The following is a 22,480-nucleotide window of genomic DNA, read 5'->3' as shown; positions in this document are numbered from 1 at the left end:
TGAGAGAGTGGTTTGGCTGTACCACTAACGAATTGTTCAAAACAGCAGTAAATAAAATTAGAATCGCCCTAATGATATCCAATCTCCGATAGGAGAGGCACTCAAAGAAGAAGAAGCAAAAAAATGTTACCAATACAAGAAGGCCGCTAGCATGGTAGGTACGTCCTTCAGTATAGTCACTACTTAAACACACTCATCGTGGGTCAAATTCCTTGCAGCGCGTTCTATTTCCACCAAACAACAAAAAAAAAATACGGACTTAATTGAAACTTTAAATAATAAATCTACTAATTTTCACAACAAATCAGACAGTTTGTGACTTTTATCCATTTGACATTTATCAAATTGTTAATTCCTCATAGCCTACTGTAGACCTGGTTATTAAACTAAGCGGAAATGAGGATTTATCGACAAAAAACATAGCTAAAAGTACTTAACTTTTTTATTTTCCAATATAAGCGAATGAATCAAAAAACAGAATACTTATTAAAAAAGCCTAAACCTACAATTGAGTTTTAATTTCAACATATTCAACGCCCGATATACAATGACAGTTTATCTGTTTACCAATAATAATATTATTACAGTGATATCTTTAAATAATAAAGCTATAATATACTAAAAAATAACTCAAATCGGACAAGAGGCTTAGGAAATTTGAGACATCAAAAATGTCCCATTTTTGATGGGATTTACCAGGTGGTACGTTAATTTTGCTGCTTAGTGTATTATTTTAAAAATTATATTTAGTAAAATCTTTCATAAAAGGTATTTAATTTATTAAATAAAAGTCAGTTAAAGGGCTACATCACAACAGCAGAACGTTTTTATCAGTGCTGAACATGATGCAAACATGCTAAGCCACCAAAATCAAAAAAGCCATTTTGGTGGCTTAGAATGTTTGCATCCCGTTCAACACTGACTCTCTTCAGATCGAAAACGTTCTGCTATTATTCTGATGTACCCCTTTAAGGAACTTTTATTTAATAAATTATATACCTTTCATAAAGGATTTTACTAAATAGAATTTTTTGTGATAAATGGTATAGAGCCGTCTACAGAAAATCATTTTCTTTGTGGATTTTTTAAATTATTTACTTTTCCTATATTATCAAAACTAACGTACACTTTTAAGAACAAGGCGTGATTCTGTGTAGGCCGATCTAATAGATTTTTTTTTAAATAAGGTGCAATGCTACATGCAGAAATATTATGCTCATAGGGTTTTTAGTTTATTCCTTAAAATGTAACAAAAGATCATTTGACCTAACGGGAATTTCAGTTCCCATCCCATTTGGCTTTATACACTACAAGATTGACAATTTCATCTTTTGACATGTTTTCTAATTCTTCTATAAAACTGCTCCGGTTTCAGCTTTATAGAGAAGAGGCGGGCCAATTCTATGACGCTAGTCTAAGTGACTGAAGAATTTAGCCTTTTAGACAAAAACGTTCGAAAATTTTCTAAAAAGCTGGATTTTTCAGCCTTATAGAAAAGAGGGTGGAGACATTGAATTTCATTAGTCTAAGAAGCGCTTCTTAGCTAAGTGGCTGGTTTCTTAGCTAAAAGGCTGATTCTCTAAGAAACTACGATGTATATATATATATATATATATATATATATATATATATATATATATATATATATATATATATATATATGGAGGACCAATAGTACTGAACATTAAAAATATTCAGGATATAAAGAAATTTTTACAATATATTCCTCACATAAACCAGCAGTTTTATCTCAGTATTATTGGAATCAGTACAAGTAACATTGAACAAGACTATAACCAAGTTGATGAAGCAGAGGAAGTAGACAGGGATGATGAAACCGATTTTTTTTTTAATAAAATATAATATTGTAGGTATATTCTTGCTTTTAGAATGATTCATTTTGTTATTTTCAAAAAGGTCATAAGCCACATTTATTTGTTTAATAAATTTTTTCTTAAAAAATGCAGTTTCATTTTGTATCTTTCTTTGAAAAAATATATTTAATAATTTATTATGCATGTAAGGAATTAAGGTAAACATTATAAAATATAAAAATATGATTTCAGGATTTTGTCAAAAATTTTAAACGTGATTTACTCAAAACTGTTCAAATGAGGCTTAGGTCCCTTATTGCCCCGACCGGACCCCTTCAATTGACGGCAAGCTAGAAATTGACAATTTCTCACCTGGCAGCTCCAAAGGCATCTTTTGGAAGCTACAGGTGTATGTGTCTCAGTTGAAACCAGTGGCGTACTGATAGATCAGCGGGCCCTGGTTCCAGTTGGGATGCGGGCCCTCTCGCCCAATAAAAACACACATTGTATAACAAAAGTTTTTAATAAACATTAAATATAAATCATCATATAAGCACATTATAAAATATATCATAATATATATTTTTTATAAAAACTCAAGCTAATCTATAGTTCCTTTTTTACTTACGGTTTTTGCTCCTAATTTTAAAGAACCGCTTGGATGGACATGAAATTTGGCATACATATAGCTAACACGTCAAAGAAGAAAAGTGATATTGTGCCGATGTGTGCTTTTGCCCTGGAGGTGAGTTGCACCCCTTCTCGGGGGGTGAAAAAACATACTCTCAAGAGACGACTATGGAGGAAAAAACATAGAAAATCAACAAAATCTACATCATCAACTACACAGTGAAGAAACAGCAAGAGAAGACATGTCAAATGCCATCCTAAAACTCAAAGACAATAAAGACCCACGAATCGATGAAATCTTATAAAATCTTCGACAATGTATTGTTTGAAAGAGTTAAACATTTTACAAAGGATATCGTTGGCCAATATCAATGCGGATTTACTGCTGGAAAGTCAACTATACATCAAATTCAAGCACATACGCAGATTCTAGAGAAGTCACTAGAATATAACATACATAAACACCATCTCTTCGTCGACTTCAAAGCAGCTTAGGACAGTATTAAAAGAACTGCATTATATATAGAGCACTGATAGGTAGACCTTGAGATTCCACCTAAGTTAGTTAAGTTGATCCAACTAACAATGGAAAACGTAAGATCCTGAGTTAGAATTGAAGTGGAAAACTCTACGTTATTTGACATTAATAGTGGTCTAAGACAGGGAGAAGCGCTGGCGTGTCTCCTCTTTAATATGGCCTTGGAAAAGGCAATCAGCAAATTAAATATTAGAATGAATGGAACTATTCCCGCATTCTCTATTCTGTGACGATATAGTTATAGTGTTTTACATGGTGGTTTTACATAGAGACATGGTGCAGTGTTTTACAAGGCTTGCGGACGCGGCAAGTGAATTAGTGCTTGTGGTAAACGAGGAGAAAACCAAATATATGGTGGTTTCTAAAAACTCCCGAAATATCCAACAGAGAATTCAAATCAACAATCATACTTTTGAGCAAGTCAACGAATCCACATTTGTATCGCTAGTAAACGCAACAAAGACGACAAGCGACGAAATAAAAATACGCATAGCCGTAGCAAACAGAACTGTTCACGGCCTCCAGAAAAATTAAAAAAATAAGTAAATTTAATGAAACATTTTTCTTCGTAAAAGGTATATTTATTCAAAAACCCTTAAAAGGGCCACAAATATCACAACAAAACGTTTTCGCTCTGTAAAAAGAGCATCATCAGTGTTACAAAAACATGCTAAGCCACCCAAAAATGCAAAGGTTAAACCTTTTAAAAATGCATTGATACGAATATCATTATGTATTAATATAAATAGGTATTCTTCGTGTTTATTTATAAGTTCATACCTACACAAAAATTAAGATTTATTAAGCAGTCACATTTTCTAGTGTGTACTTGTGTAGTTCAAAATATCCCCATCAAATTAGAAACAAAAGAAGCAACAAGCGCGTTAGAGCGGGCCCCTGCGGGGCCCGGGCTCTGGTTCCACGGGACCCGCGGAACCATGCTCAGTACGCCACTGGTTGAAACGACAAGAAAAAGAGTTCGTGCCCAAAGAGTATACAGCAGGAGACAGTTACGAGCTCCCGAGTTATACAGGCAGCACAAGGTTGATCGCCTAAATTGGTGTCTTCAACACCAAATCTGGAACATTGGGAAAATGTGATATTTTTTGACGAAACACAGATTTTGAATATCACAGATATAAAGGAGAAAGTGTCATGTTCTGGGGAAGCATTATGATCGGTAAAAACTTCCTTTAGTTTCAGTGGCGTACTGATAGATCAGCGGGCCCTGGTTCCAGTTGGGATGCGGGCCCCCGCCCAAAACATTAAATATAAATCATCGTATATCATAAATATACCATAAAAACTCGAGCTAATTTATAGTCCATTTACTCACGGTTTTTACTGTAAATTTTAAAGAACTGCCCGGATTGAGATGCAATTTGGCACACACATAGCTAACATGTCAAACAAAAAAAGTGATATCTATTGTGCCGATGTGCGCTTCTGCCCTAGGTGTGTTTTACCCCTTCTCGGGTGAAAAACATACGTTCAAGATAAGTCCGGAATTGGATAAACTGACTAATTCTAAGCAACCTTTTTAAGTTCTATAGAGTTTTTTCACTAATTCAATACTTTTCGAGTTATTTGTGAGTGAATATGTTCATTTTTCAAAAAAAAACACGTTTTGAGACGGTTTTTTGCAAATACCTCAAAAATTAAGTATGTTATCGAAAAAAATATTCTTTGTAAAAATATAGCTTATAAAAAAAGTGAAAAATATGTTGTATATACGAAGTCTTTAAAGCCAGTAGGTCATCAAATGTAGGTTCTTATTCGTCAAATTCCAAATCGAATATTTCAACGTGAAATAACCAAAAATGAATCAATTTTCGAGAAAAAGTCATCACAACTTTTTTAAAGTTTTTTAAAAAAGCTATATTTTTGTCATTTTTTAGTTTCTAGCATCAATATTAACTATGTAACGCTCAAAATAAAGTTTGACACTTTTTTTGGTAAACAAATCGTAAAAATCACCCCCTAATTAGCATCCCAAATGAAATTAATCGTTACCGCTTCACAAGTTACTTGACTTATGTATTGCTTATATGATGTGTAAGCTTTACCGCTCCGAAGTGCTCAATTTTGAAAACAATTTGGTTTAAAATTAAAAAAAATTTATAATTGTGAAAACATTTATTTTTTCAAAATAACTTATTAATTATTGGTGATACCAAAAATCTCAACTAGTATAAAAAATATAGGGTTTGCTATTGTGACTATTTTGGACTTTTTGTTTTCCTAAAGACAAAAATTGGTTATAAGATATATGTCTGTTTAAATTTTGCATAGACTCGTGATTAGTGACTCGTTTAAGCCCATTTGACTACAGCCTTTTCAAAAATAGGCACTTTGAACCAACGAATCTTACATATCTTATAAACAATAAGTAAAGTCATTTGTGAAGCGGTAATATCATTTCGGATGCTAATTAGAAAGTGATTTTCGCGACTTTTTTACCAACCAAAAAAAAGATACCAACATTATTTTGATCGAAATTTACTTCCTTTTGATGTTATAAACTTTTTAAAAAAACAATAGACTATTAAAACAGTAAATTAATATTTTTATCCTATCGATTTTCATACTCACCTGATTGGTCACTTTACGCCAGCTGTTTTTATAAATAATGAAACTCAAAAATTTTCTACATCCAAAATTCCAGTCATAATTAAAAACCTTAATATCGGAAAACTAACACAGCTTTTAAAAAATGAACATTGGAATAAAATTTATATTCACAAAATAGATTCTCGAATTGCATAATATGATACATTTATAAATAAGTTAAATAGTTACATACAAACCTCTAGGGAGGTAAAACGCTTAAAAAATTATCAAAAAAAACCTTGGATAACGGTGGGGTTGATATCTTTTATCAAACGACGAGATTTTCTTAAAAAGAAATTATATATAGACACTATATATAGACACTGTGTCTTGTTATCCTTACCACTATTCTCTATATTTAGAATTTAATTTCAATTTTTAAGAATTACCTATCTATATAAAAGTACAGGCTGAATGATGACGGCTCTATAAACACGAGTATCGAGCCTATTGTATTGGGATTGTTTTTATGACCGTATATTACTTTCAATGCATATTCGTGAACTCAAGCGAGGGTGCTGCCGCTTATTTGGAACTAGAGGAATTGGGATAAAAACGTAAACAAATCATCCGTTAATCTATGTATCAATGTCGATTGAATGCTTGTCGGGTGTGTTAATTTAATGAATGATTTATTTATATTAATTAATTACATCAATAAAAATATTGTATCAATATACGTTATCCCAATTCCATCGGCCATTTTCATGCAACTGCACTGCCACCTATAGTCGATTGAGTTCGCGAATTTACCACTTTGTAGTTTACCTACATTTTATTCATGAATCTTGCTAATATACAAGTGTTTGAGTTATCACGTGTAGGCAGGCCCTGTCGGTTAGTCTTTACAAATGTTGAAACATGGGCTTTGGAAAGCAGGTAAAACGTGTAAGGAACCTTACAACAGCGATCCCTGTATTTCAATAAATTTTGTTTTCAAATTTTTTGAGGAATAGGTATTCTTCGTTTTTAATAATTATAAGTAACTACACAAAAATTAAAATCTGTTAAGCAGTTACATTTCCTATGTGTGTACTTGTGTAGTTCAAAATGTCCCCATCAAATTAGAAACAAAAGAAGCAAAAGCGCATTATTCCGCGGAACCATGCTCAGTACGCCACTGTTTAGTTTTCATCCAACCAGCTAACAACTCGCAGGTATGTTAATTTGGTTCGAAGAAAATTTCATTTTCATGCATGATAATGCACCACCACATACCAGAAGAATGGCTATAGATAGACGTTCTTAAAGTAGAAGATATCATTGTTCTGGAGTGGCCTGCTTGCTTACCCGAGCTTAACCTTATATATAGAGCATTTGTGGGATATGCTTAAAACAAAAATTAAAGTTCACCGGGATAATCCACAAAACACTGAACGGCTAGTACAAGCTGCTTTTGAAGAATGAAACAACTACCACAACAAAATGTTGACAATTTGGTTCCGTGCGTGCCCACGCAAATTAAAGCTTGCTTAAAACTGATTATAAAAAAACGCAAATAAATGAAAGCAATTTAAACATTAATACACATTTAAACAATATATTATAATAAATATGTAGTTTCAAGTTGCTATTGCCAGGCGCTTATTGCTTTCTTTAATATTTATGTATTGTTGATTAAATTGCTTTAAAATAAATATTGTTTGACTTCGTATGTTGATTTTTTTGAATTCGCCTGAAATAGTCAAAATAGGTATCATATGATTCCACTTAACTTTGGTTGTGTGTATACATACTAGGGCAGTCCGATAAGTACTTAGCCTCTCCGTCCGATGGCGCCACTATCGCAAATGAAGTGTACTGTCACTTAATGCGTTCTCGAAGATTGCTAATGTCAAAATTTCAGCCAAATCGAAATTATAGTATTGTTGTGATTGCGTGTGAAAATCAGCGTGTCCGCGGATTTTAATAAAATGGAAAAAGAGCAATATCGGTTGGTGATTCGATTCTTGTTTTTGGAAGGAAAATCACGCAGCGAAATCAAAGAGCGCTTGGATGCTGTGTACGGTGACTCTTCTCCTTCGATGGCATCTGTCAAAAATTGGTTTAATGATTTTCAACGTGGACAAACGTCGGTCTTTGATGAGCCACGCGTAGGTGCCCCGAAAATGGCTACCACGGAGAATAACGTGACGAAAATCCACGATCTTGTATTGGCAGACCGTCGACTGAAGGTGCGCGAGATAACTGATAAAGTAGGCATCTCAAAAGACCGCGTAGGCACTGGCGAAGCGTCCATGTAACCACTGTTACCATTGGTAACAGTTAAAAAACTTGCAATAAATATTTTATGACTGTTATGAAATAATTCCATTTATATTTTTTATCAACAGAAATATTTGTTAATAGTACCTAATTCAGTAAATAGCCAACTAGACGCACGAAAACATTGGCGAGATATGTGAATCCATTGCACGTTATTATAATAGTATGCTGTTACCAATACTGGCAGTGGTAACGCAGGAGAAACCTCGCTATCGCTCGGGACTAGCTCGTTTCTGAAAATTTTGAAGGAGCGACGGCTCTGTTAGAGACGGCGCGCGGACCCGCTGTGTATATCAGTATTGTAACTATTTTGAGGATTGGTAACATTAGTTTAGTACCTATTACAGATTGCAGTGTGCGTGTATTTAAACGTGCAAGAGTGTTGCTACGTATTGCGTAATTGATCAACTACTTGAAAAGTTATTCTCCTTGTATATTTTTTTTATATATAATTTTGAAGAAAAAAAATGATATTATTGAAAATGGAAGAATTAAAATATAAACAATAGTTTTCAAAATCTATTCTTTTTCCTACTTGTTTATTTTTTTATGTTAATTTTATGGTAGAATAATATGTTTAGTTTGTTTATTATTTATTAAACTCATACAGAAGTAAAAACTTCAACTTGTATTGCCAGCTTGCCTTTTTGGCAAGTACCTAGCATTTCCGAGCAGGGAACCATGTTGCCCTTTGAGCATGTGTTCTATTATATCTAATAACATCGACTTGTAGTCACCATGTTTTGCTAAAATAAGATATTTAAACCATATATTATGGGGTTACTACTTTAAATAGTGTGCTAGTTTCAAACTACTCAGATGAATGCACTGAAGATGTTCTGAATTAGAACGAAAACGTTTTGCAATCCATTTGGATGACTTTTTAGATAGTTTTTTAATAAACGATTTTATACCAGAATACAAGTTGAAGTTTTTACTTCTGTATGAGTTTTTTAAACTATGGTATACATCCAACTAATGGGTATTTCCCATTGATTTTTTATTATTTATTGTTATACCTGTTACATATACCTACATAATTACATACATATAATTTGGGAATAGTGATTTATTTAATTTTATCCCACAGGATCGAAAATCAAAACTTATATTTGGGAGGTTCAAAATAATTTTTTTAAATAAGATTTTTTTACATCTGGTTTGGTAACACTTTAGAAAAAGTCACGCATCGCCACTGCGGCGTAGGTCATATCCTGCATGAAATTTTGGGCATGAGAAAGCTATCGGCGCGATGGGTGCCGCGTTTTCTCACTTCAGACAATAAGCGCAACCGTGAGACCACTTCAGAGCAGTGTTTGGGGCTATTTAAGTGTGATCCAAAGGAGTTTATACGTCGTTTCATACCCGTCGACGAAAGATGGATTCACTGGTATACACCAGAAACCAAGGAACAGTCGAAAGAGTGGACAGCACCCGGCAAACGTGCTCCGAAGAAGGCGAAAACTGTCAAATCGGCCGGAAAGGTGATGGCCAGCATTTTCTGGGATTCACAAGGTGTGATCTACATATCGACTACTTGGAGAAGGGCAAAACGATCACAGGGCCCTATTATGCCGAATTATTGGGCAGATTCGACGCTGAATTGAAGAAAAAACAACCCCATTTGGCAAAGAAAAAAGTGCTCTTCTACCATGACAACGCACCGGCTCACACCTCCGTCGTCGCCATGACCAAAATGGTCGAATTGGGCTACGAGCTGTTGCCCCATCCACCGTATTCTCCAGATTTGGCCCCGTGCGACTACTATTTGTTTCCAAACTTGAAAAAGACACTCGCTGGGTAGAAATTTAAGTCGAATGAGGAGGTCATCGCCGCCACGGAAGCCTATTTTGCAGACCTCGAGAAAAGGTATTTTTCAGACGGGTTAGAGAAGTTGGAGCATCGCTGGGTCAAGTGTATCGAGCTAAGAGGAGACTATGTAGAGAAATAAATTGCCAATTTTCCAAAATTTCCCTTTTTCTTTTGTAGGCTAAGTACTTATCGGCAGGGCTGCTTTATCCATTAGGCAATATAGGCAGTTGCCTAGGGCGGCACATTATGAGAGGGCGGCAAAAATACTGTACAAAAAAATATTTTTATATAAAAATTATGGATCTGGGCTCTGTCATTAAACAGTATGAAGCTCTTTCAAATTACTTTACCGCAAGGAAGCCAAAAAAATTGTGCTCAAATAAAACATATAAAGAAATAAGAAAGCGAAAAAGAAAAATTCAATTTGACGAGGGGGCCGATGATGAACCAAACTTTTCAACTAGTGATCCGATGAAGATCCACACATTCTATATTAAAATCGACACTCTGATAAGAGACCTTAATAGACGTCTGGAATCTTATCGACTTATTTATCAACGTTTTCGTGTTATTAACATATTTGCCAAAATTAAGCAATGAAGAAATTATTAAACAAGCTGAAAATCTGATACAAAATAAAGACGACTAAGACACATCATTCATAAAGTTATTGAAATAATTTAAAACTTTTTGAGTGATTCAAGATCAAAGATTTTCATTTTTCGTGAGAAAAATGCATGTTTTTAACCGATTTTTTATAAATAACTTAAAAACTATAAGATTTTGCAAAAAAATTATTATTACCAAAATTGAAGCTAATAAAAAACGAAATAAACTCCTTAGTGGAAAAACCTTTTAATGTTAACTAAAAGTGAGTTATAGGTAATTGAATGTATATTTTTTTCGGTGAGTACCCAAATCTAAGTATTCAAGCTTAAATAACGGGAAGAGTATGCATTTTATTACATAAACTTCTTAAACATTTGTCAAAGTACTTAGAAATTAAGTATTTTCTATGGGAAATAAGCCACAATTTTACTAAAAAATGAATTTATTAACGTTTCGACGCCCAAATCAGGTTTCGTTGTCAAAATACCAAATACTATTAAAATAAACAAAAATGTCTAACAATAAAACACTGAAAACGTTTGTTTTCTATACTTCCACAAAATTTATTATAACTAAGTGACTACAGCTGTTTCGGCGGAGTGCCTTTCTCAAGTGATATAGTTTACAATGTGTTTGCCTTTTTAAGTCTTCAACTGAAGAGGTTGAGGAGTGGGGAGCTGTTTGTCTCGAGTTGGTCATTCAGAATTATATCTGTATTTTCAGTTTATTAATTTCCATAGATTCTAAAAAAGATAGCTTAAGGCCTTTATTTTGAATATGTAGAATTTGAAACTCTTCATTGAAAGAATGATTATGATCTAGAAGGTGAAGTGCGTATGTAGAAGTGTCTGTTTTTCTATTGTTGAATGCTCTTTTGTGTTCTGCTATCCGTTTGTCAAAAGTTCTGCCAGTTTGACCGATGTACGTTTTCGGACAGTCACCACAAGTTAGTTTGTACACACCACTCTGTAGTTGCTTTCTCTTTCGGCTTTTATTGTTCTTAATATACTTGCTTAAGTTGTTGTTAGTTCTGAAAGCTGGTGTTATTCCTTTCTTTTTTATGTATCTGGCTATCTTTGTTGTTATCTTGCCAGTATATGTGAGAGAGCAGAAGGTACTGGGTTCTTTCTGTGGTGGTGGATACACTAATTTCAGGGCTTTCTTATGGATTTTTTGGTTTAAAATTTTGTTAACTGTTTGTTCGTTATAGCCGTTGTTTACTGCTATTTGTTTAATGATGTTTAGTTCTATCTCGAAGTTATTTTTTGTCATGGGAATTTCTGTCAGTCTATGTATCATGCTATGGTAGGCTGCTAATTTGTGTTGTGTAGGATGGGATGATGAATTGTGTATAGTTGTGTCAGTATGGGTAGGTTTATGATATACGGAGAACTCATGTTTGTTGTGTAGTCTGGAAATCGTTACATCTAGAAAGTTTATGGAGTTATTCTGTTCTATTTCTATTGTAAACTCAATATTATTATGAAGTGAATTAATATATGATAGAAATTGGTCAAGTTGTCTGTTAGTACCTGTAAAGCATACTAGTATATCATCCACGTATCTCCACCAATATAAGAACTGTTTAAATACGGGATGTTTAGAAATTGTTGTTTCAAGTTGGTTCATAAATATATCTGATAGCAATGGGCTTAGAGGATTACCCATAATAAGTCCTGCACTGTTGTTTGTGTATATTTGATTATTGAATTCAAAATAGTCTTGATTTATGCAAATTTCAAGAAGGTGTAAAATTTCAGATGCAATGATCGGATTTGTACTATTATGGTCTAAAAGATTTTTAACTAAAACAAAAGTTTCTGTAGGAGGAACACTAGGAAAAAGATTTTTTACGTCAAATGAAATTAGTCTGGAGTTGTTGGGCAATTGAACATGTTGTATTTTATTAACTAGTTCTAGTGTATTTTTTACGGTGAATTTAGGTGAAAATTTAGTGTATTCTGTAATAATATCTGACAGTTTTTTGGAAAGTTTATATGACGGAGCTGTATAAAAAGAAACTACAGGTCTTATTGGGTGGTCAGGTTTGTGTAGTTTAATAAAAGAGTATAATTTAGGAGGTTGTGGGTTCATAATATTAAGGTATTTCTGTTCTGTTGGATTTAGTATTGATTTTGAATTTTCAATGGATAGTTTAATTTGTTTTCGGTATTTTTCTGTGGGGTCTTTGTTTAGTTTTATACTGTTTTGGTTAGTTAAAAATTCTATTGTTTTGTTATTATAGTCTCGTTTGTCGATAGCAATAGTAGTGTTACCTTTGTCTGCTTTTGTAAATATTATGTCATGTTTTATTGATTTATTTTTAATTGAAACGGCTATTTGGTTTTCTTTGAAACAGGAATTATTAGTTTCACTACATACATCAGTAATAGATTTTGAAATGATGCTTTACAGGTACTAACAGACAACTTGACCAATTTCTATCATATATTAATTCACTTCATAATAATATTGAGTTTACAATAGAAATAGAACAGAATAACTCCATAAACTTTCTAGATGTAACGATTTACAGACTACACAACAAACATGAGTTCTCCGTATATCATAAACCTACCCATACTGACACAACTATACACAATTCATCATCCCATCCTACACAACACAAATTAGCAGCCTACCATAGCATGATACATAGACTGACAGAAATTCCCATGACAAAAAATAACTTCGAGATAGAACTAAACATCATTAAACAAATAGCAGTAAACAACGGCTATAACGAACAAACAGTTAACAAAATTTTAAACCAAAAAATCCATAAGAAAGCCCTGAAATTAGTGTATCCACCACCACAGAAAGAACCCAGTACCTTCTGCTCTCTCACATATACTGGCAAGATAACAACAAAGATAGCCAGATACATAAAAAAAGAAAGGAATAACACCAGCTTTCAGAACTAACAACAACTTAAGCAAGTATATTAAGAACAATAAAAGCCGAAAGAGAAAGCAACTACAGAGTGGTGTGTACAAACTAACTTGTGGTGACTGTCCGAAAACGTACATCGGTCAAACTGGCAGAACTTTTGACAAACGGATAGCAGAACACAAAAGGGCATTCAACAATAGAAAAACAGACACTTCTACATACGCACTTCACCTTCTAGATCATAATCATTCTTTCAATGAAGAGTTTCAAATTCTACATATTCAAAATAAAGGCCTTAAGCTATCTTTTTTAGAATCTATGGAAATTAATAAACTGAAAAATACAGATATAATTCTGAATGACCAACTCGAGACAAACAGCTCCCCACTCCTCAACCTCTTCAGTTGAAGACTTAAAAAGGCAAACACATTGTAAACTATATCACTTGAGAAAGACACTCCGCCGAAACAGCTGTAGTCACTTAGTTATAATAAATTTTGTGGAAGTATAGAAAACAAACGTTTTCAGTGTTTTATTGTTAGATAAAATGAACTTCCATCAAGTAACGGTCGAATCCATCAATTAAACAAAAATGTTGTTGCTAAGTAAAAAAAATTCTTCTAATAATTTATTTAATCTGACTCATTTATATTGGCAATTCAGACGTATATTATACATTTTAAAGTAGAAGACTTTAAAATGATATCGCCAATATTTATGAGTTGCATTCCTGGGACGACTTTACTAAAAGATAGTTTATTAGTACTAATTAGTCGATTACATGAAATCAATCCCAACTCAAGAATAACCGTCGCAAAAAAATCATAGCATGTGATCTGTCTACAACCAAATGCAACGATGACAGTACAATTCTCGCGTTAGAGATTCCATAGTAAATCACGAGGGAAAACCAGGAAAAAACCTCGTGATACTATCACGACATCGTAAGTATTTGGTCTTACATTTAATTTACCTTCAAAAAACTAATACCAAATTCTGACTTTAATATGTTTAAATTATAAATAATATTAATAATATATAGATATACAATAAGTAATACTAAAATATAACATTTGTACTAACTCGATATGTTATTGACTTACTAATCGTGGTATTTTCTTTCTATTGACTTCCTCTTTCAGTATGGGTAACCACATCCTACTGCATTCTACCGAGGAATTTGCGACACAATTGGTTTCATTTAGCATAATTAGAGCCGCTTCTTTGATTTTTCTCTTTTTACTATCTGATTATTTCAGGACTATACTTGAATCTCTCCACTGAACTCTATGTTCATTATCCCATGCGTGTTGACATATTTGAGATCTATCAAATTCTCTATTTTTAATATAAGACTGATGTTCACTTATTCTAACATTTAATGGTCTTGATGTTTCACCTAAATAAAATTGTTCGCATTCAAAAGGTATTTTATAAATGCAATTCTTTGTTCTTTCTTGTTCATTGTTAGGTTTAGTTTTAGATAGAATAGATCTCAATGTGTTTGTTGTTTTGAATGTTGTTGAAATGTTGAATTTATTTCCTATTGTTTTAAGTTTCTCGGATAGTCCTTTTATATATGATATTGTTATTTTCCTCGTATTATTTCTTGTGAATGTTGTAGGATCACGTTCTAAGTTGTTCTGTTCCATTCGATCCAATCTTGTCGATTCCCTATTTATAAACGATAAAGGATAATCATTTTTTAATAAAACAGATGTTAACAATTGTTTTTCTTCTAAAAATGAATTTTCGTTAGAACAAGTAATTTTGGTATATAGTATATAGAAAATAAATAATTATATAAATAAAATTATATAAAATAAATAAATATATAAAGTGTATAGAAAACCAACACACACCAACAGATATCACAATTACAAATAAAATCACAACATCAACGTTAAAAAGAGAATCATTAAATCCTTATATGATAGAGCCAAAATTACTTGTTCTAACGAAAATTCATTTTTAGAAGAAAAACAATTATTGTTAACATCTGTTTTATTAAAAAATGATTATCCTTTATCGTTTATAAATAAGGAATTGACAAGATTGGATCGAATGGAACAGAACAACTTAGAACGGGATCCTACAACATTCACAAGAAATAATACGAGGAAAATAATAATACCATATATAAAAGGACTATCCGAGAAACTTAAAACAATAGGAAATAAATTCAACATTTCAACAACATTCAAAACAACAAACACATTGAGATCTATTCTATCTAAAACTAAACCTAACAATGAACAAGAAAGAACAAAGAATTGCATTTATAAAATACCTTGTGAATGCGAACAATTTTATTTAGGTGAAACATCAAGACCATTAAACGTTAGAATAAGTGAACATTCAGTCTTATATTAAAAATAGAGAATTTGATAGATCTCAAATATGTCAACACGTATGGGATAATGAACATAGAGTTCAGTGGAGAGATTCAAGTATAGCCCTGAAAGAATCAGATAGTAAAAAGAGAAAAATCAAATAAGCGGCTCTAATTATGCTAAATGAAACCAATTGTGTCGCAAATTCCTCGGTAGAATGCAGTAGGATGTGGTTACCCATACTGAAAGAGGAAGTCAATAGAAAGAAAATACCATGATTAGTAAGTCAATAACATATCGAGTTAATACAAATTTTATATTTTAGTATTACTTGTTATATATCTATGTATTATTAATATTATTTATAATTTAAACATATTAAAGTCAGAATTTGGTATTAGTTTTTTGAAGGTAAATTAAATGTAAGACCAAATACTTACGATGTCGGGATAGTATCACGAGGTTTTTTCCTGGTTTTATCTCGTGATTTACTATGGAATCTCTAACGCGAGAATTTTACTGTCATCGTTGCATTTGGTTGTCTTTTTAAAGACAGATCACATGCTATGATTTTTTTGCGACGGATATTCTTGAGTTGGGATTGATTTCATGTAATCGAATGAACTATCTTTTGTCTGAATTGCCAATATAAATGAGTCAGATTAAATAAATTATTAGAAGAATTTTTTTTACTTAGCAACAACATTTTTGTTTATTTTAATAGTATTTGGTATTTTGACAACGAAACCCGATTTGGGCTTCGAACCGTTAATAAATTCATTTTTTAGTAAAATTGTGGCTTATTTCCCATAGAAAATACTTAATTATAAAAATGCCACAATGAAATAGCTTCAGAACAATACTTAGAAATATCTATTAAATGAGCCTCCGGACAAGTTGATAGCATTAAAATTTATACAGAAAATATTTTTCAGAATTTATCTTTTAAAAATTTTTACAAAAAAGTTATTGTTTTTTTTTTAATTACCTACGTTAATTTTTACGATATCAGTTTTGCCTAAAGACATTTGGAAGTTAATTTTAATTGTTATTAAATCACCTAATCTTTTAAACCCCTTACTTTTTTTAAATAAAAGGTTAAATGGTCCCGGTTACATGGTTCTCGCAGCAAAATTTAAGATTTACACGTTTCTATCTCGGTTATTTTTTACCATAAAGAAATAGTAAAAAGGTAAAATATTTGATACAGAAAAAACTAAAATTTTTTTTATACATATATCACTTTTTACGTATACTGAGTATTTTTGGAGTATCAAAAGAAAATAAAAATTTTAGAATTTCTGATTTTTTTAAATTATAACTGTTTTTCAAAAATATGCATTCTAAACCTTCAAAATTGTTGAAATCGTTACTTTTGCTAATATAAAGAAATTCTTCTAAGGATTACTAAAAATTTTAATTTTTGTGGAAATGGCGTACTTCTGTTTTATTTTTCACTTTTTCCTAAATAGTTCTAAAGGGTTCTGTTATTTTCATCATAACTTGCTTAATTGTGATGGTATTAACTTCTACTGGAGCTAATTTAATAGGTACTCCGGTACTCCGAAGTACTTTGACAAGTGCTTGACAGATATATTTTATAAAATGCATCGTTTCCCGCTATTTCAGCTTGAATACTTAGATTTGAGTATCTACTCGTTGAAAAAAAAAAAATATACATTCAATTACCGATAACACACTTCGAATTAACATTAGTTTAGTTCTTTAAGTGAGGAGTGTATTCAGCTTTTTATTATCTTCAATTTTGGTAATAATAACTTTTTTGTAAAAACTTATAGTTTTTAAGTTATACGTGAAAAACAGCTTTAAAACATGCATTTTTTACGAAAAAATAAAATCTTATCTTTAATAACTCAAAAAGTATTGATTTATATTAATAACTTTGTATAACAAATTTTGCTTAGAACTTGTCTCTCTATCGATTTATAGTATTATTTAAAAAATAATAATTTTCACCACCGAGAAGGGGTGGCATCCACCACCACGGTAAAAGCGCAAGTTGGCATCATGTCACCTTTGTTTATTGAGGTATCCTCTAACTACTCACCAATTTTCATGAAAATCGATGGATGAAAACCTTCAGTGACTGCACTAACTAATTTTGACATTGCTTTGTACATTTATTTGTGCATCACAGTTGCCATTGCTATTGCTAACGTGTCCGCTGAAAGGTCATTTTCGAAAATGTCAAGAATTAAAAATAATTTCCCATCAAGTATGACGCAAGGACGTGTTAATAATTTATCGATTTTGTCAAGCAATTTTTTTTTTTGAAAATAAGTCTCTGATGTGATCGAACTGAAATGACAATTTTTTCTGTTATCGGTATATAAACATTGTAGTTTAAATCCATTTTTAGTGTATTCTTATTTAGATAAAAATTTCTGCAATTTTTTTGTTTTGCAAAAATGGTACATGTTTGAAGGGCGGCTACTAGAGGATTGCCTAGGGCGTCAATTGACCTAAACGCGGCCCTGCTTATCGGACTGCCCACGTATACCTACTAAGTATCTAAGTAAATAATACACCTATTATGAGCGTTCTTTATTAATAATATTTCACCTAATTTTGAGTTCTAATAAGAAAAAACTTAAATTATTATTAAATATTAATAATAAACTTAAATTAAGATAAAATTAATTGTAAGAAGGTGCGCTGCATAACGAAAGGCCCTGTAGCTATGGAGCGAAAATTCGATCGATACTAGCATAAACATTAGAAAACACAAAAATATCTCCAATATCGGTTAAAAATAAACACGATTATCTTATCAAAATGGTATAAATTGACGGCAAGCGCACCGAAGCCGTCCAGCCGAACCAACAAACGAAAATTAAAATCAGTAAATTAATTCCAAGTACACCATCCAAAGTGTATTCCATCCAACCAAACGAGGTAGAGTTTTTATTGTGTTATGTTTGTGTACCTGTTGAACGTCATCATGCCAGTCAAGTTCGCGCAACTAGTCAGTACAGTTGAACAAGTTGTTCAGACTGGTCGTGACTTAAGTTCGCCGTATCAGAATGGAAAGTTAGAGAAAGTTCGATTAAATTGTTTTTGTGTAAAATTCACAGAGTTTACTTCAAACTATATTAACTCAAACGCTAGAATAAAGTGGAAATGTCAAATTCTTCGATATGTAAATCATCCGTGGTAAGTACTATGTTTTGTCTTTTTTTAATTTATACTCGAAATCTTGATCATGCGATGTTGAGAATGTTTGTTATTATGTACAACAACAATTTTCTTTGACAATTTAAAACAATTTTACCTACTGTTACTATTGCAATAGATGTTTTTACATGACCTTCGACAAATAGTGTTATTTTATGTTATTAATTTCATAGAGGACGTACTGATAATAATGTTGCACTTACTTCAAAACTTTTTCTAATAAATACCTACCTTTTATCTAATCATTGTTTTATTCGCATTTGATATCACTGTTTGTTGCTTGAGTACTTTTCTCATTATACCTAGATTATATTCAAATCGTTACCTAGTTATTTGTTACCTCGCGTATACTTAATTGTTATGCCTATTGGTGTCACAGTTCGAAGTCATTACTCTATTTCACTTGAATTGTTCTTAAAAACGTTTTTTATTAAAAAAATATAGAAATCGGTGTTGACAAATAACCAAACAAATGTTGGCGACTTCACAAGTTTTTCGTAATTAATTTATTTATTTAATAAAATCAGATTTACTATCTATATACACTAAGCATCAAAATTAACGCACCACCTTAAAAATGGGACATTTTTGATGTCTCGTATTTCCTAAACCTGTTGTCGATTTGAGTGATTTTTTTAGTATAATGATTTATTCTTTGATAGCTTTATTCTTCAAGAAAATCGATGTGATAATATTATTGCTAAACAGGTAAGTGTCATTGTATACCGGGTGTAACAATAGTGTGTTTTTTCCTCAAAGTTTGGAACACCCTGTGGAATGTTCTAGCGTAAGTATATAAAATATTAAAATTGAAACTCAACGGTAGCCTTAGGCTTTCTTAACATTCTGCTTTTCGATTCATTTGATTATGTAGGATAATAAAAAAAGTTAGGTACTTTAACAACTAGCCATGTTATTCATCAATACAGGGTGTTTCTAAATAAGTGCGACAAACTTTAAGGGGTTATTCTGCATGAAAAAATAATGACCATTTCGTTTATAAACATATGTCCGCAAATGCTTCGTTTCCGAGATACGGGATGTTGAATTTTTTTTACAAACTGACGATTTATTTATTGCTCTAAAACCGTTTGAGCTATGCAAATAAAATTTAGTAGGTTTTAAGAGGTAGTTATTGCGCATTTTTTGACATACAATTAAGAATTTTATATTCACCATTGGCGTGCATACGGGTCATATTACCCGTATGCACGCCAATGGTGCATATAAAATTCTTAATTGTATGCCAAAAAATGTGCAATAACTCTCAAATTTCGTTTGCCTATCTCAACCGGTTTTAGAGCAATAAATAAATCGTCAGTTTGTTTGTAAGAGAAAATTCAACATCCCGTATCTCGGAAACGAAGCATTTGCGCACATATGTTTATAAAGCAAACGGTAATTATTTTTTCATGTAGAATTACTCCTTAAAGTTTGCCGCACTTAGAAACACCCTGTATTGATGAAGAACGTTGCTAGTTGTTAAAGTACTTAATTTTTCTATTATCCAACATAAGCGAATGAATCAAAAAGCATAATGTTAAGAAAGCCTAAGGATACAGTTGAGTTTTAATTTCAATATTTTATATACTCCAGAATATTCCACAGGGTGGTCCAAACTTTGAGGAAAAAACACACTATCATTGTTACACCCGCTATACACTTGTACACATTGTATATGACACTTATCTGTTTAGCACCAATATTATTACATCGATATTCTTGAAGATTAAAGCTATAACATATTAAAAAATCACTAAAATCGGACAACATGTTTAAGGAAATACAAGACATAAAAAATGTCCCATTTTTAAGGTGGTCCGTTAATTTTGATGCTTAGTTTAGTACTGACTAGTACGTACAACACTAGTGTCTCCTATTATTGTTTCTCCTGCATTCCAGGGAAATAATCCATAAATAGACCATGTTCGGGACACCGGGTCCTTCCTTAGAGTATGTCCAATCCATTTCCACGAGGAAAATAAACTTCCTGTAGCTGGCTGTATACCATAAATCACAAAAATACCAAGTTTCTTGTAAAAGGTATATATTAAAATACCCTAAATAAGGGTCACAATACAAAACGTTTTCGGATTAAGGAATCCATCATCAGTGTTTAAAAGCCCTAAAATTAAGTATAACCTAATTAAATGAGATAAAAGTTAAAATTGACAGAGGTTTTCATGACCTCTTGTTCTTGAAAACCTCTGTCAATTTTAACTTTTATCTCATTTAATTAGGTTATACTTAATTTTAGGGCTTTTAAACACTGATGATGGATTCCTTAATCCGAAAACGTTTTGTATTGTGACCCTTATTTAGGGTATTTTAATATATACCTTTTACAAGAAACTTGGTATTTTTCAATCCATTTCCATTTCGTTCTTTTAATCGTGACTGTTATTTTCTCTTGTTTTGTTTTTCTCCATAGATCTATACTAAAATCAAAATAAAAATGCACTATACTAAATTTCAAGATTCAAGGAAAGAGAAGCATAGGGAGACGCAGAATATCGTGGCTGCGCAAGTGCGCAACCTGAGAGAGTGGTACGGATGTACATCACATTAACTTTTCAGAGCAGCCGTCTCTAAAATACGAATAGCTATGATGATTGCCGACTTCCGCCGCGAAGATGGCACTTAAAGAAGAAGCTACTAAATTTACAATCAAGATGCACGAGAAATAAACAAACCAAGACACGTTAAATGCTACTAGGAGCACTCCCGAATCATAATTTACAATGTATAAACTGAGGAAATCATGATTTGGGATTTACAATGTATATACATTGTAAATTGTGTTTCGGGAGTGCTCCTCGTAACATTCAACGTGTCTTGGTTTATTTATTTCTACTGCATCTTTATTGTGATTTTAGTATACGTTTGTTATTTTATCCGCCCAGTATATTTTTTACTTTTTATTATTTATAAAGGTTTGTAATTTTTTGCTAAAAAGTTTGTAATCAAGATGTATTCATGTGTTTCATAGATTATAACAAGGCCTTTGATAAAGTGCGGCATGATCATCTAATCAGACTCCTGGCAGAAAAGAATTTAGATAAACGAGACATCCGACTAATAGCAAATATGTACTACAATCAGAAAGCAGTAGTGAGAGTAGAGAATAATACCACTGAAGAAATTGAAATAAAGCGAGGTGTGAGACAAGGGTGTATACTGTCACCAACCCTGTTTAATCTCTATTCTGAAGACGTAATGAATAGAACACTCTCTGAGCAATCCATAGGTATTAAAATAAATGGTGTTAGATTAAACAATCTGAAATTTGCCGACGACACCGTTCTGATCGCAGAAACACTTGAAGAGCTACAGACATTGGTGAATAAGATAGCAGACTGCAGCGAAGAATATGGACTATCTTTGAACATAAAGACAACTAAATTTATGGTAATATCGAAATCAACACGAAATGTCCAAAATTTATATTTACACAATGAGATTATCGATCGAGTTAGCAAACACAAATATTTAGGCACTTTTATAAATGAAGACAACGATAGCTCAGCAGAAATCAAAATAAGAATAAAAAAAGCCAGATCCATATTCACTAAAATGAAGAGAGTGTTCTGTGGAAGAGATTTGGGCCTTGAAATGAAACTTCGCCTGATGAGATGTTACGTACTTTCTGTGCTGTTCTACGGAATGGAGTCATGGACGCTGAAGAAGATTGATACCAAAAAATTAGAGGCATTTGAACTGTGGATGTATCGCAGAATCTTGAGAATATCATGGACGGAGAGAGCCACAAACGTCGAGGTCTT

At 32.2% G+C, this 22,480-nt stretch overlaps 1 protein-coding gene across 2 annotated transcripts in view; it reads left to right on the top strand.

Moving 5' to 3' along the window:
* Window positions 1-18,331: 18,331 nt before the first annotated feature.
* The window catches only part of LOC114336105 (transcription initiation factor IIA subunit 1-like), a 221,421-nt gene continuing 217,272 nt past the window's right edge, over window positions 18,332-22,480 (top strand). For both annotated transcript variants that reach the window (XM_050663371.1, XM_050663370.1), the window contains exon 1: window positions 18,332-18,677. In XM_050663371.1, coding sequence (XP_050519328.1) covers window positions 18,645-18,677 — 33 coding nt within the window. In that variant the 5' untranslated portion in view covers window positions 18,332-18,644. The remainder of the gene's footprint in view (window positions 18,678-22,480) is intronic.

The sequence above is a fragment of the Diabrotica virgifera genome, chromosome 10 (genome assembly GCF_917563875.1).
Source record: "Diabrotica virgifera virgifera chromosome 10, PGI_DIABVI_V3a".
Lineage (NCBI taxonomy): Eukaryota > Metazoa > Arthropoda > Insecta > Coleoptera > Chrysomelidae > Diabrotica > Diabrotica virgifera.
This window is presented reverse-complemented; position numbering and strand designations above follow the sequence as displayed.